The sequence below is a fragment of the Mastacembelus armatus genome, chromosome 17 (assembly GCF_900324485.2).
Source record: "Mastacembelus armatus chromosome 17, fMasArm1.2, whole genome shotgun sequence".
NCBI lineage: Eukaryota > Metazoa > Chordata > Actinopteri > Synbranchiformes > Mastacembelidae > Mastacembelus > Mastacembelus armatus.
In genome coordinates, this window is record NC_046649.1 from 16,425,352 (window position 1) to 16,439,059 (window position 13,708).

The 13,708-nt window shown below is 38.8% G+C and overlaps 2 protein-coding genes across 3 annotated transcripts; one reads left to right on the forward strand and one right to left on the reverse strand.

Annotated features, from left to right (window-relative positions):
• Positions 1–1,463: 1,463 nt before the first annotated feature.
• Positions 1,464–8,360, forward strand: thoc1 (THO complex 1). Of its 2 annotated transcripts, none has more exons than XM_026314260.2 (22): positions 1,464–1,550; positions 1,708–1,781; positions 1,861–1,921; positions 2,016–2,085; positions 3,007–3,125; positions 3,216–3,264; positions 3,356–3,451; positions 3,605–3,687; positions 3,775–3,848; positions 3,990–4,098; positions 4,217–4,351; positions 4,634–4,734; positions 4,846–4,912; positions 5,151–5,201; positions 5,334–5,404; positions 5,510–5,605; positions 5,763–5,828; positions 5,922–6,005; positions 6,142–6,289; positions 6,387–6,471; positions 6,639–6,921; positions 7,964–8,360. In XM_026314260.2, the coding sequence occupies exons 1-21, from the start codon at positions 1,503–1,505 to the stop codon at positions 6,914–6,916; spliced, it is 1,965 nt and encodes a 654-aa protein (XP_026170045.1). In that variant the 5' UTR covers positions 1,464–1,502; the 3' UTR covers positions 6,917–6,921; positions 7,964–8,360. The 2 variants fall into 2 exon arrangements, with proteins under 2 accessions (XP_026170045.1, XP_026170044.1); XM_026314259.2 differs by having other exon boundaries at positions 6,639–6,917.
• Positions 7,062–13,646, reverse strand: usp14 (ubiquitin specific peptidase 14 (tRNA-guanine transglycosylase)). The gene is made up of 16 exons (XM_026314261.1): positions 13,489–13,646; positions 12,500–12,645; positions 12,145–12,177; positions 11,919–12,023; positions 10,898–11,001; positions 10,677–10,735; positions 10,451–10,581; positions 10,247–10,327; positions 10,055–10,137; positions 9,778–9,892; positions 9,472–9,537; positions 9,261–9,353; positions 9,013–9,141; positions 8,855–8,915; positions 8,253–8,360; positions 7,062–8,123 (listed from the first exon to the last, which is right to left on the reverse strand). Exons 1-16 carry the CDS (start codon positions 13,502–13,504, stop codon positions 7,978–7,980), a joined length of 1,476 nt encoding a protein of 491 aa, XP_026170046.1. The 5' UTR covers positions 13,505–13,646; the 3' UTR covers positions 7,062–7,977.
• Between the last annotated feature and the right edge of the window lie 62 nt (positions 13,647–13,708).

Genomic DNA, 13,708 nt, shown 5'->3' on the forward strand with positions numbered 1-13,708 from the left:
GCACAACACCTTTAGGTTTTGTTACATCCTGTATAAATGCACAGATATAAACATGTGTCAGATGGTGCAGAGGGTGCAGAAGGTGAATGGCCCCGCTACTGCAAACTATGTTGGGGGTCCTGACCTGCAAAAGTGTAAACACAGATCAAAACAGTGTTCACAGTGGTCTTTGAGGCCTGTCAATTACAGTCTCTGTCATTTGTACTGAGGAGCATCTGTTGAAACTTTCACTTACGGTTGTGCTGACTGAGCTTCATAATACTCTATTCATGTTAATTCAATGTTTTACTTCATTAGCAGCTTCACTGTACACAGGCTAAGAGAGACGATATCAGTATGAAACTTCTAAGGTCTGGACAGGATTTGGACAGACACTCATTAACCTTAAGATGCCGAAAAAATCCCACACCAAAAGCAGCACTGTAGAAATGTCTCCAGCTGCTAAATGTCACTGAAACAGAGGCAAAACATGTTATTATTTAGCTGAAACTGAAACTAAGCATGATATTTTTTCATTTATTTAATGGCTCAACGTGTCATTTTCAAAACTTTTAGATCCTTTATGGAGCGCTGTGACAGCTGTCATTCCAAGACTAAATTTTTAGATTTATGGCTGAGAGGTTACCTCTAGCTGCCTCTCTTATGTAGCATAAAAACAATCTTATATTTTCTACTAAACCCACAAAACTGAATTAATTATGCATGTGATAGTGCCTTGAAATAAATTTGACCTTTAACGACTGACATCAGTCTGATGCCCTGTTGGTTCTAATGTGTGTGTGAGAGAATTTAAGCACTGCAGCTTATTATTAAACTGTATGCCCAAATCACACAGAAATATGCACTGACAAACGCACATAGAGAAAATACAGGACTTCTGTGACCTCTGTTAATCCTATTCATTAGTGGTGACCAGAAAACTAAGGCCCATTATGTGACCAATAATTGATAAAAGAAGTAAAAAACAGGAGTCTTTGCATTTCAGGTATTTAAAACTAAATGTATCAAATGAGCCCAATGAAATAGAGAGAAATGTTATGTGTGTCAGGTAGCCACACATACACAATGAACAATGGATTTCTATTAATGGATTATCATTAGGAAAGGGCAGATTCCAGGTTTATCTTGCCATTGGCACAAACCTTCTACACACTGATATTTAATAATATTTAATGTGCAAACAGAGCAGCATATGATCGCCAACTCTAAGTGGGCATAAAAAATGTGCAACACTGCCACCGCCTGATCTCCACTGAATTTACACCTGCATGAAAAACTAACACTGAAGTTATATATTATTAATTATTACAGTAGATATTTAATAATCACTCAGCTAATCCAGTGCTCAGATAATAACATATTATTTATGGTGATTTTACTTTCAGAATATTTAATGAAATATATAATAATATAACACCGAGGGAGCTCTTGAAAGCACCTCTCCCATCGGCCACAGAAACCGGAAGAGGTTTTGCGGCAGTTCCGGTTATCAGTGCGTAAAGATGTCGCCTTCCTTGTTTAATTTTGTCGACGCTAAAGACAAATTCGCGGTAAGAACCTATCTGATAGCTTTTAATTATGACAACACCCGTCAAAACGATCTGTTAGGCTGTAATGAAAGTGCTAACTGGACAGCGGCTTTGTTCTGTGGTCACAGCAGGCAGCGTGCTAGCCGAGCTAAGCTAACATTAACTCTCACTCCCACAGGCTTGTGCGAGATGTGCGCTGACTGACAAAACCAGCAAACCTTTGATAAACGCTTTTAGCCACATCACCGGCAAGTAAGTAAATTCGCTGCGTCCTCGGTAGCGGCGGTTTGACAAACAAGTGGAGCATTATGTTTGTTTTCTCCCGTTGCAGTGAGACAGAGAAGAAGAGCACACTGGACCAGGCTCTGAGGGGAGTCCTCGGCGAACAGATTGTATGAGCGTTGGTAGATTTTACTCCAGGTTTCATCACTAACCTTCATTAAATGAACCCGGCGACATTTATTTAGTATTTATTTGTGTCTGCAGGTTGAGCAGAAATCTGGCTGTGATGACTACCTGGCTCTCATCTACCTGAGTATCGATGCTGTTACGGAAGGTATGTAACTCTTGCATGTTGCATGTACTTTAGAAAGAAATGAGATGAAGTTCAGTTTTTCTGAGTTAAATTTAGGGAAAATCTGTGACCTACTGCAAAATCCTGCAAGAAGCTGACAGCTGCTGTTCATGGAAGTAACAATGTCCCGTCTGTTCAGTTCAGTCAAGTTTTATTTTGCTTTGGGTTTGAAAAATCTGTCTATTGCACCATTGAGTTTATCTTATGAATCTATGTTGCCAGTCTACAGATGCAGGTAGCCATGAAAGCATGCTATAACAGTTTTAAGTGATCCTGGAGAAACAGATCAGAAGGAATAACCTCAGCGTCCTAAGGTGCCTGTGTAAGGAGGACAAACTAATAACAGTATCATCCATGTAACTTAAGGACTGAAGTTTCCCTGTGTGTCTTAAACCCAAAGCCAAGTCAAGACAAGCTTGATTGAACTGAACAGATGGGGCATTACTTCCAGCTGCCAGCTTGTTGTGGGACTTTCCAATGTATGTCACAGCTTTTCTCTAAAGTTAATTTAGACAAACAGAATGACGTTTTGCAAAAATGACATTTTTTCTCTTCTTTTTTCTGCCATAATGTTGAATGGCATATCCCAGATAGTAATATATTACACACAATAAGCCTACAAATACCCAGAATTTTGCAGGAGTTGACATTCATGTTCCAAAGAAGGATACTTTATTTCTGTTTTCTACATATTATCTTTGCTCCTCATTGACAACTTAAATCTGTCATCTATTACTGCAGCCAGTAATGCCAAAATGTCACTAATCTGAGCCCCAAGTACTTCACTCCCAAGTTTGAACAGTGCACCTTTTGACCAACCTAACTAGGATAAATGCACCAAAGTTCTTTTAGCATTCACACCGACGAAATATCTTTCTGCTCTGATTTACTCTTTTTCTGCAGGTATCTGTTCTGCTACAACACCTTTCCTCCTGCTGGGAGATGTGCTGGACTGCCTCCCTCTTGACCAGTGTGACAAAATATTCTCTTTTGTTGAAGATAATGTCTCCACCTGGAAATCGGTGAATAAAGTAGTCTTTCAGTAAAGTTCAGTTTACTGTTCAGCATAATGCAGATAATAAAACTGCCATGTCTGTTTTCTGTCTTCCTAGAATTCCTTTTATACTGCTGGAAAGAATTACTTGTTGAGGATGTGTAATGGTAAGGATGGTATTTTTCATTCTTGTAGATAAACATGATTTTTTAATATATTAAAAGATGTTTGTAACACACCTGTTCCTTATCTGTGTAGATCTTTTGAGGAGGCTGTCTAAATCTCAGAATACAGTATTCTGTGGGCGAATCCAGCTTTTCCTGGCACGACTCTTTCCTCTGTCTGAGAAATCAGGTAAGAACAACAGTATCTGTTTGTTGCTTTTCAATGAGTAAGCCAACATCAGCACCTCAGAGATAAATTTCACCATAGCCAGTTATGTCTGGCAACCATGTTTTCAGCTTTTCTGATTATGTGCATGTTCTTTTCTGTTTGTTGGTTTTCCAGGTCTCAATCTGCAGAGCCAGTTTAATCTCGACAATATAACAGTTTTCAATAAAAATGAACAAGAAAGCACTCTTAGCCAGAAGGTAAACTTCTGACATGTGATATAGTGAGCATTTTAAATAATAAAAAAAAAATCTATTTAAATTAAATTTATGGTTCCATGTTTATAGCACACAGAAGAAAAGGAGGATAGTATGGAGGTGGAGGAAGGAGAAATGGGAGAGGATGATGCTCCGGCACCCTGGTAAGTTCAAGTCTTGCTCTAAAACACAGCATAGGGTTTACCCATGTTTTGTATTTAACTGACACTTAATTTTTGTCCCTAATCCTAATTAATGTCCCTGCTTTTTTTATGGATTAAAATCAAATCTGATTTTACTTTCAGTTCTATTCCAATTGACTACAACTTGTACAGAAAGTTCTGGACACTGCAGGACTACTTCCGAAACCCTGTGCAGTGCTACGATAAATTCTCTTGGATGACATTCCTCAAGGTAATACACGTGACCACACAAGCTTTTGCTGCCTTGCTCTTGTTAGATCATATACTAGAGTAACTCTTAAAAAGTCACATCGCCCTTTCAATGTGAATTCTTTTTTTGTCTGACTCAGTACTCAGATGAGACCTTGGCAGTGTTCAAGAGCTACAAGCTGGATGACATGCAGGCCTCTAAGAGGAAGCTGGAGGAGCTGAGAGCAGCTGGTGGAGAACATGTGTACTTTGCCAAATTCCTCACAAGTGAGAAGGTGAGGAAACAATTTTCTGCCAGAAATAATCCACAGCTCACATTTTAGTTTCAGTTTGGAGAGTGTTTAAAAGTAGGAGACATCCACATCTTCTTAGTGAAATAAGATGAATTAGTAGTCTGATTGTACACTGCTTTTATGTTAATTTTTTTTTGTTGCATTTCATATTTACTTTTATAACTGAATATACTTGTTAATGTTGTATTTACAGTACAAAGTAAAAAAGAATAATAATATCTGATAACATGGGTCTGCTGTTCCTCATGTCCTCTTTATCTCCAGCTAATGGATTTGCAGCTCAGTGACAGCAACTTCAGGAGGCACATATTACTGCAGTACCTCATCCTGTTCCAGTACCTGAAGGGTCAGGTCAAGTTCAAAAGGTGAATATCAGATTGAACTTACAGAACAAATAAACAGTAAACCAAGTACTGTTTAAAAGGAAAACATTTGCCGGTTGTTGGTGTTTCATATTTATTTCTGTCGTCCTTCAGCTCCAGCTGTGTTTTGAATGATGACCAGGCCACATGGATTGAAGACACAACTAAACTAGTTTATCAGGTCAGGCACATTTACTACTAGTGACTGTACTCCTCAAATAAATACCTGCTCTGAGGTAAAAGGCCAAATGTAAACGCATTTAAGTGTTAAGTGAAATACAGAAACATTTTCCACTTAATTCCATGTAAAGCTAACTAATTGATGTGGCCAGGCTTAGCAATATTTTAGCCACATCCAACAGAACCCAAGTTAACAGAGTAAAGCAAACTTGAATCACTCTCTTACTGTTCTCTTATAGCTGCTGAGAGAGATCCCCCCTGATGGAGACAAGTTTGCCACTATGGTTGAAGTAAGCTATGGTTTGCAAATGTTTATATCAAATGTTAAACTAGGCTCAATTTGTACACAACGTTCTCTGAAATTCATTGTTTCAAGTTGTCTGTACAGTAGTGACACCAGAAGTATTTCTTCTTTTTACCAGCATATCCTCAACACAGAGGAGAACTGGAATTCTTGGAAAAATGAGGGATGCCCGAGTTTTGTGAAAGAAAGGTACAGCAGCCTTGTATTATGACTTAGACATAGATTGTTTTTATATATTTATATTGATTCAGTCATTTGTGCAACAAAATTGTTTTTTTCTTTCCTGTTTAATAGGACAATTGATGACAAACCAAAAAGACCCACAAGGAAGAGACAAGCTCCAGAAGACTTCCTTGGAAAAGGACCAGACCGCAAAATCTTCATGGGAAAGTAAATAATTTAATTACTAGTCTGTGGTGATGTTCTGTTCAGACCATGGTTGCCTTTAATAGATCTTATATTATCAGCCATTGACTGAGCAAAGCTATAGTGAAATAAACCCCTTTGGAGTTTACTTCCATAATTGAAGCTCTTGTGTGTCTGTTAGTGATGAGTTGACTAGACTGTGGAACCTGAACTCGGACAATATGGAAGCCTGCAAATCAGACAGCAGGTCAGTGGTTCAGAAAACAAGGTAGCAGTCCCTATCTCCAATCACATGCACAGTTTGTTTCATATCAGAAAAACATCTATATGACTCTTTCAGAGAGTTCATGCCATCACTGGACGAATTCTTCGCAGAGGCCATTGAACAAGCCGACCCTGCTAACATGGTGGAGGAAGAGTACAAGTAAGAACACAGCACAGTACACAGTGACATGTTCTTGGCAGAAATTTTGAAAGTGATTTACCAAGAAAAGTATTTTAAAGTTGTTAAAGTAGTTTGAATCCCAGTGTCCTAGAGATTTTCTGTTTCTTTCCTGCAGGGTTGTACGGAACCCGAACTATGGCTGGCGTGCCCTGAGGCTGCTGTCCAGGAGAAGCCCGCACTTCTTTCAACCAACTAATCAGAAGTTCAAGAGCCTGGCAGATTACCTGGACAGCATGGTCAGCAAACTGGCCAAAGAACTGCCGGTAAGGTCTTTTTTCCCCCCAATAAAATCTATCTATTATTTTACGATAAAGCCTACTATTGAGCAACACTAAAATGTTTTTTGTTCCCTATATGCAGAAGGATATCCCGTCAGAAGAGATAAAGACAGGAGAAGAGGATGATGACGATAATGGAGACAATCTTCTCAAAGACAGCAATGACAGTGAGTATGAATTGTCACTTGAACAGGTCATATCTGCCCTTCAGTCACTGTAAAAATATATATTACATCTATCTGGGAGCATATTTTTAGCTCCCCACCCACCATGAACCCTGATAATTTTTATATTTTAAAAGTTGTCTTTTTTATTCTCCTTGTCTTTGTTCCAGGTCCGAGCATACAGAGCAAGCTGGTGACGAACCAGCAGATGGATGACATTGCAGCAAAACTAGGTGCCCAGTGGAGGACCCTGGCTTCTCACTTGGATATGAAAGCGGCAGAATTGCGAGAGATCGAAACAGACAGTGAAGAAGCTGACATGCAGGCCAAACTACTGCTTGTAGCCTGGCAGGACAGAGAGGGAACACAAGCTACTGTAGAGAACCTGACCACAGTTCTTAATGCTGCAGGGTTCTCCCAGATTGCAGATAGCCTCAATGAGGCTTGAAGTAGGTAATTTGTGTAGTCTGTACTTCCATTACAAGCTGAAAATTCTGTCATGCCAAAAACATTTTTTTTACTGTAGAAATTCAAATAAACATTTTCTTATTAAACATTTGTTAAACCATTCACTATCACGTTCTCAGAGAAGATTAACATTTTGGTATAAGTTTATTTTCACCACCTATGAACGCAATCAGTCAATAACTTATTACAGTGTTGATGGTTACGTCTTACACATTGTGGCAAGGTGATCAGGAAACCTGCGCAGAGAAACAAAGTGAAGCATAGCATTTTAAGGGTAGAGATGTCAAAGTCTAATCAGTGTCTGCAAGAACAATGCGAAAGGCTTGTCAAGTAAACCATTATGGTTGAATCTCAAGTCTTTATTTAACTGCACACAGTTCACTACAAGGGCAGCCTATTCTGAACCAGTTCCACACATACTTCCCTCCAAAGAGCATTAGTTTTGGCAGAAACAATCTCATCTGTCAATACATCTCAGAACAATTGCAGGAGATGATGTAAGCCAAGCACTTAAGAAAAGACCTGAGATTGAACCCAAATTTCCCAAAGGGTGAACAAGGGCAAGTTCTTTACAGTTCTAAGTGAAAATCTCCATAATACATCTGACAAGACAGAAGCCAGAGCACCAGGGACAACAGCTTGGCCAGGCATTTTTGTACAATTTGATTAAATGACTAAAGAGAAATATTTAGTTTTAATGATATGAGCACCTTATCAAAGGCTTTAAAAAAATATACAATGTGTATAAAACATTTAATGAAAACTGCACAGCCAGACTTAACTTCTCACAAGGATCCAGTCCAAAGATTGCCTCTCATCATATTTCCATTTTCAAAGCCCACGATAGTTGAATATTTAACACCATTTGACAGAATCTGTTTTACAAGCATCTGTGTTGGGTACAAAAAACAAACAAAAAAAATTAAGGTCATGAAATCTTTAAAGACACCAGTTTTATTGCACATCTATGCAGACAGTGCTTGGAAATGGCAATTTGTATGTGTTAGATGTCGCCTTTGTCTTCTAGGAAATCTTCCACAGCTACTGTTCCTGTTCAAGTATTTCCAGCCGCCGGGGGCCGTACAGTAGAACATATGCTATATGCCAGTCTCCGCCCCCAGACAGTCGTAGGATATCGTCTGGAGACACCAGACTGACCTTGTCATCATCAAATTTGACCCACTCATCTACCAAGGGAGAGAGACCACAGGAAAAAGAAGGAAACATGTAATTTGTGACTGATAGGAGTCACAAAACAAACATTGACTATGATGCATTGTGTGTGTATGGGGGGGAAAAAAAAAAAAAGTGGTTACCTTCTTTCCTTTTGACCCATCCCACATAGTGGCCTGAAGAGCTGGAGCGGCCCTGGTGTGTCAACACAGCCTGAAGGTCATAGTAGCCGCTGTTGTTGGAACCGAGGTCTGCAGGAGAAAAATAACCAACAGTGTGGTGCAATTCCATAAACTTTGGCTCATAATTATAAATCCAAAGAGAAAATCTAATGCTAAATGTTATTAAACAACTGGTGCAATAAGTAGTATTTGTTGTGAAACTAAGTTTTGTGACTAAGATATACTGCAACTACTACTACAACAACCGAAAAGATCTGACATTTATTCATGATATTTGTTAAGTGAATGTTCCTTAAAGAGTATTACCATCTCTAAAAGAAAAATGACATCTGCCTTTTGTATCTAATTATTTCAATGTTATATGTAATTATTACACACAGCTAAGCACTTAAATAATGCACATACACTGTCTTTTTATAGTTTCCATATTAACTTAAAAAATTAAGGTGATGCAAATATCTATAATTGTAAAAACACATTTTGACAATAATATATTTTAGTGGCATGGGGTGCAATGTCCCTGTAAAATGTGTACAGTGTGTCAGTGTCATGCCACAACATACCATCAAGGAATGAGAAAGGCTCATATTTCACTTCTTTTGCTGTGTCTGGCTTCTCAAATAACTACAAACAGAAAAACAAATGAGCTAAAAAAACAAAATAGCGATTGCAATTACAGTGAACGGTACAGTTGTACATGTTGAACACAGATCAGCTTTACCTTTTGCTGCTGTTTCTCTAGCTTCTTGTCCTCAACCTCCTTAAACTTTGACCTGATTGGTAGCATTTTCTCCTGGAGCTCTGAGGTGCACAGTTCATAGACATCAAGCATGAGTGGGAACTTAACATCCTTCAAAAAACAAAAAGAGAGAGACAACACAGTATTGAGTTAAATTACCAACGACAGTTACCCCTGTTACAAATCTCTTGGTTCTCTGTGACAGGAGGTTTTAGTGCCTCAAGACAAACCTTAAGGACTTTTGCGTTGACAGACTCCTTCTCTTTGTAGAAAAATCGGACCATTTGAACAGTCAGGTAGGCAGGGAGACGGCTGAGTTTTGACTAGTGAGAAAAAAAAAAAATTACAAAAGGTAAAAGGAAAAAAATCACAATTAAATTTTTCATGCAAGACAACATTTTTAAAATGTCCAAGGGAAATAAGAGGTTCAATAAGACTTACAGATTTTATATACAGGGCATTTCTTCCCAAGGATGTAGACATTTTTGTGATTTCTTCCTGCAGTCTCTGGAGAGAGAAATCAGGCAGAAATACAATTAGATCCCCGTTACCCTGGACTAACCTAACTAACCACATGAAAGTTTGTCCTCTTTATGTTGCATTTATCTCTTTCACTGACTAGACCTAGACAACTGTAAAACATAAAAGTGCAGTTTAAAATATCTAAAATGAAGATTCTGTATTACATACTTAACTAATGAAAGAATCACATCCTGATAAAAGTACTTAGCCTTTTCCGATACACACCAGCCTTAATCCTGTTGCAAGGTACTTGACTTCTTGGTTGATGAAGCAGCTGAGCTGGAGCTGGCTTTCCTTGCCCTTGATTGGCTCCTCATCCTCAGACTCTGTGCACTTCATGCTGAACAATAGAGTTAAGAAAATGTGCAGCATGACCTTTGCAGGGTGTTTCAACAACTATAACTGCATTTTTGCTCATTATGACCCAGACTTTTAGAGTTAAACTACAGTAAATCAAAAAATATAATGTAAAAGATTTGATCAACAAATGATGCACGGATACCAAGTTTCAAATTCTACACCAAAATACTGGTCAATGAAGTTCTTCTTTGTAGAAGCAGAAGCAGCACCGTTTTCAGTGTCAGTCTAAAGATTAAAAAAAGGCAGAAATTGAAATTGTTATGTGCCCCCAAGAAATAAATTACTCAGCCATCCTTTCATCTATTTTCATTGTAAAACAAAAAAATGTGTTTACCTCCATTGGAGCTTCTGGCTCTAGTGGCTCCAACTTTTGCTGCAGCACTCTCACCATCTGCAGCCAGCACTCATTTGCATCCTGATGGGACAAAAAAAAGCCAAATAATGCCAAAAAGTGAGATTATGTGCTTTGTGGTGTTGTATGCCATGGCTCTATCAATGTCAGTGCTGATTATGAGAACTGTGGTGAAGATTTTCTCACCTGCTGGAGGTACTGCCCCTGATCCCCTTTCTCAGCAAACTGTGGAAAGGCCATGTGAAGGAACTGCAGCAAAATAATGGGTGGAAGGCTGGAAGAGGTCTTGTCCATGGTCTCATATAAGTCACGAAGGGCTAAGAATGCAAATATACATAAAATTCATTTTATATACATTAGCATTAATTTATGTTTGGTCTTTCACAGGGTTAACAATTTACTATCCTCATACCTGCTGTGATGTACTGTGATGGTGCATTTGCCCCTGATGACCGCAGAGCACCTGAATACCTGTAGATGGAGACAAATTATTTCAGTCCCAGCAAAAACTACGGAAACCAACACTTTAATTGGAAGAACAGCTGATTTCAAACAATATATTGCAATAACATAGACGACTTAAGACACTACATTTGAAACTTTTGAATACAATGATACGACCTCAAAACTCACTTTCTCAGTGAAGTTCTCAGCTCTGGCACAGAGCGCAGACACTGCACTGTGGCATTCATGTAACAGGTGTTGCCCAGATTTGTCAGTCCACAAGGCAGCTCCATCTGAAAATGACCATGTTAGATAAATCACATCAAACATTTACTTATATACAGCACTTAAGGACTATATATCAAAGGGCAGAAAGAGCTCAAATTGAGGATAAAAACTACTAGGAAGTGTCAAAAGGATCTACTAGGACTAAAAGGTGAAACTAAAAAGGTAGGACTTTAGACTCAAAGTAGATCAATAACTCTCAGTTTATACATAGAACTTCCAGGTTTAAATACTGGCCAGTCACATCACCCACTTGCCACTGTGATGGAGGTTCCTTTCATACCACAGCTATGTAGAAACTAATGGCAAACATGCAAATTACTTGTTTCCCCTTGTACATACTTAAAATCCAATAAAAAGCTCAGCTGTGATAAATTTTATCCATATTTAACAAGATTATTCAGAGTTTTTTTTTAGTAGTTACAGTGAGTCATCCTGCTGTGATGACCAGCAAGACCACACAGAAAATAACTACATTTGAGTGGATTTCAAGGAAAGCTCTAGATCTTGGCATCATTACAGACAAATCAACATCTCATTCCCTTTAACAAACAATTCTTCGCTTTGAGGAACTGACAAACAGCAGTACTGCATTATCGAATGACACAGAAATTTGTAATTCGTACTGCACTTTGTGTTCAGTGGTGCACTTCCACCTCAGCTAAAATGTTTTGTGATTACAAGCATGAATTCAACTGCATCTCAGTTTATAAACTGCACCATATAAACATTTAAATGCTGAAACCTCTCAGTTTCAGCAGCTGATGTGCTCAAGAAGGTTTATTCTGTATATTTTGTTTATTGTGTTCTCTACATGGAAAAAATAAAAATGATGAAAACATATTTATAAAGAGCCACGTCAGCACAGAAAGCATCAATCACCATATTTGTTTTAGGCATACTGATAATTTTGAGGCTTACTCACCGCTGAGGCCAGCTGCTCCTCAGTCATGTCCTCTACAAACATAGGACGGACAGCAGGCTCCTCAGGCAGGGCATCTGCTGAGCCCATCATCAGCAGAGTCATTCCCTGCAAAAACAATACAAATACTGTGAAATTCACTTATTTGTTAAAATTATGTAATAGTATAGTCTGGTAATGAAACTGCTTTGCTACAGCATATGCTTCTGAACACAGCTTAAATACTCACATTTTTCAGTTTAATGTTTCCCCACTCATCATCCTGTAACAGAGACAAGATATAGATTAGATTCTTAAAAACTGATACAGAATAAGGCCAGTTATCTCTTTATTTCTTTAATTGTAAACAAATCCATAAAAAAAAACAACAACGCACATCTCTCAACTTGCTGACCCTGTCACAAAATTGGCAAAAATATAGCTTCATTGAAACAAGTGTAAGTAGTGCATTCGTTGAGTAGTTTCTACTGTAGTAAGAATAAAATACAGAAAGAATACTGGCATATTCTTTAATAAAAGATCACGTTAAGAAAAGTACTTTTCATAAGGATTACTGATCCGGTATGGGTAAGTTAATATTTTACCTTCAGAGTGCCTCCCTTCACCATGACTTTCTGTCTGTCTGGCTGTACTCCTGTCAGGGCAAAGAGCTGAGCCTTGAAAACCATGGGTGGCTCCTCGGTGTTCAGCTCCACTGCATCAAACTTCTCTTTGCCCCATTTCACATTTACTGAAAAAAAAAAACAACTGGTTCATGGCCATGCGTTAGCCTTGTTAGGAAACACCACAACTTTGTAAAACTGCTGCCATGTATGACACAGCACCCTGCTAGTTAGCAGCAAAGATGTAGTCCAAGGAATCGGGCGGTTTAACTTACTGCTGGACTAAAACCACGAGTATATAAATAGCTACCTGGATGCCAGTTTAATGAGATAAAGCGGCTGGTTTTCAGTTTTAGACCCCCACCCTATAAAACTGCCACCATGTTAAAACTGTTAAAATTGATAGTATGGTAACGCTAGCTATGTGCATCCATGATTTGGCTAGCTTTGTTAGCAATGGAAAAGGCGTGTTTCGGTAACTTTCAGACTTGCATACAGTCCCAAAAAACCCTTTTAATGTCAAGACAACTAATAAAATGGGTATGTTGTTCGACCGAGAGTGCCCACTTTAAACAACTAGCTAGCTAGTTAATTCTTAGCTAGCTACTTAATTGTTATGCTGCCTGGCTAGGCTAGTTAGCCGACAGTTGGCTAGCTGTTTTCTGGTTTGTTTTAGCGCAGTTATGGTACAATTCTGTAAACTCTGCTAACAAACACCAGCACCAACACAACAGTGCGACAATTATACACGTTCTCCTGTCACAAAATTTAGTTTTCTTAGTAACTCCACGGGTGGCCTAACAAGGCTGACAGACTGCCCATTAACGCTAGCATGCTAACCGCATCTCATGCTAAAGCTAGGTAAGCTAATGAGCTAATGTAATGTGCGCCGCTACACTAAAACACCTGAAAACTCGTGGTTTCGCTCCTTCCCCGTGGCAATATATGTGCTGCGTTTATATATATCATACCTGTAAACACCGGCATATTCGGGCACCTTTTACTTCCTCAGCTCTTTATTTTATCCTGCTTCAATCCACAGGGGCGCGAGTGAAGAGTTGGCTCGTCCTCAGTCTCAACTTCATTCAAACAGAATGACGCTGCAACAACACGCTGGTACAAAAGCGATGCGCTCTGACATCTGCTAGCCATCCTGCACCCACATGCTCTTTAGTGATAGGCTTATTAAGA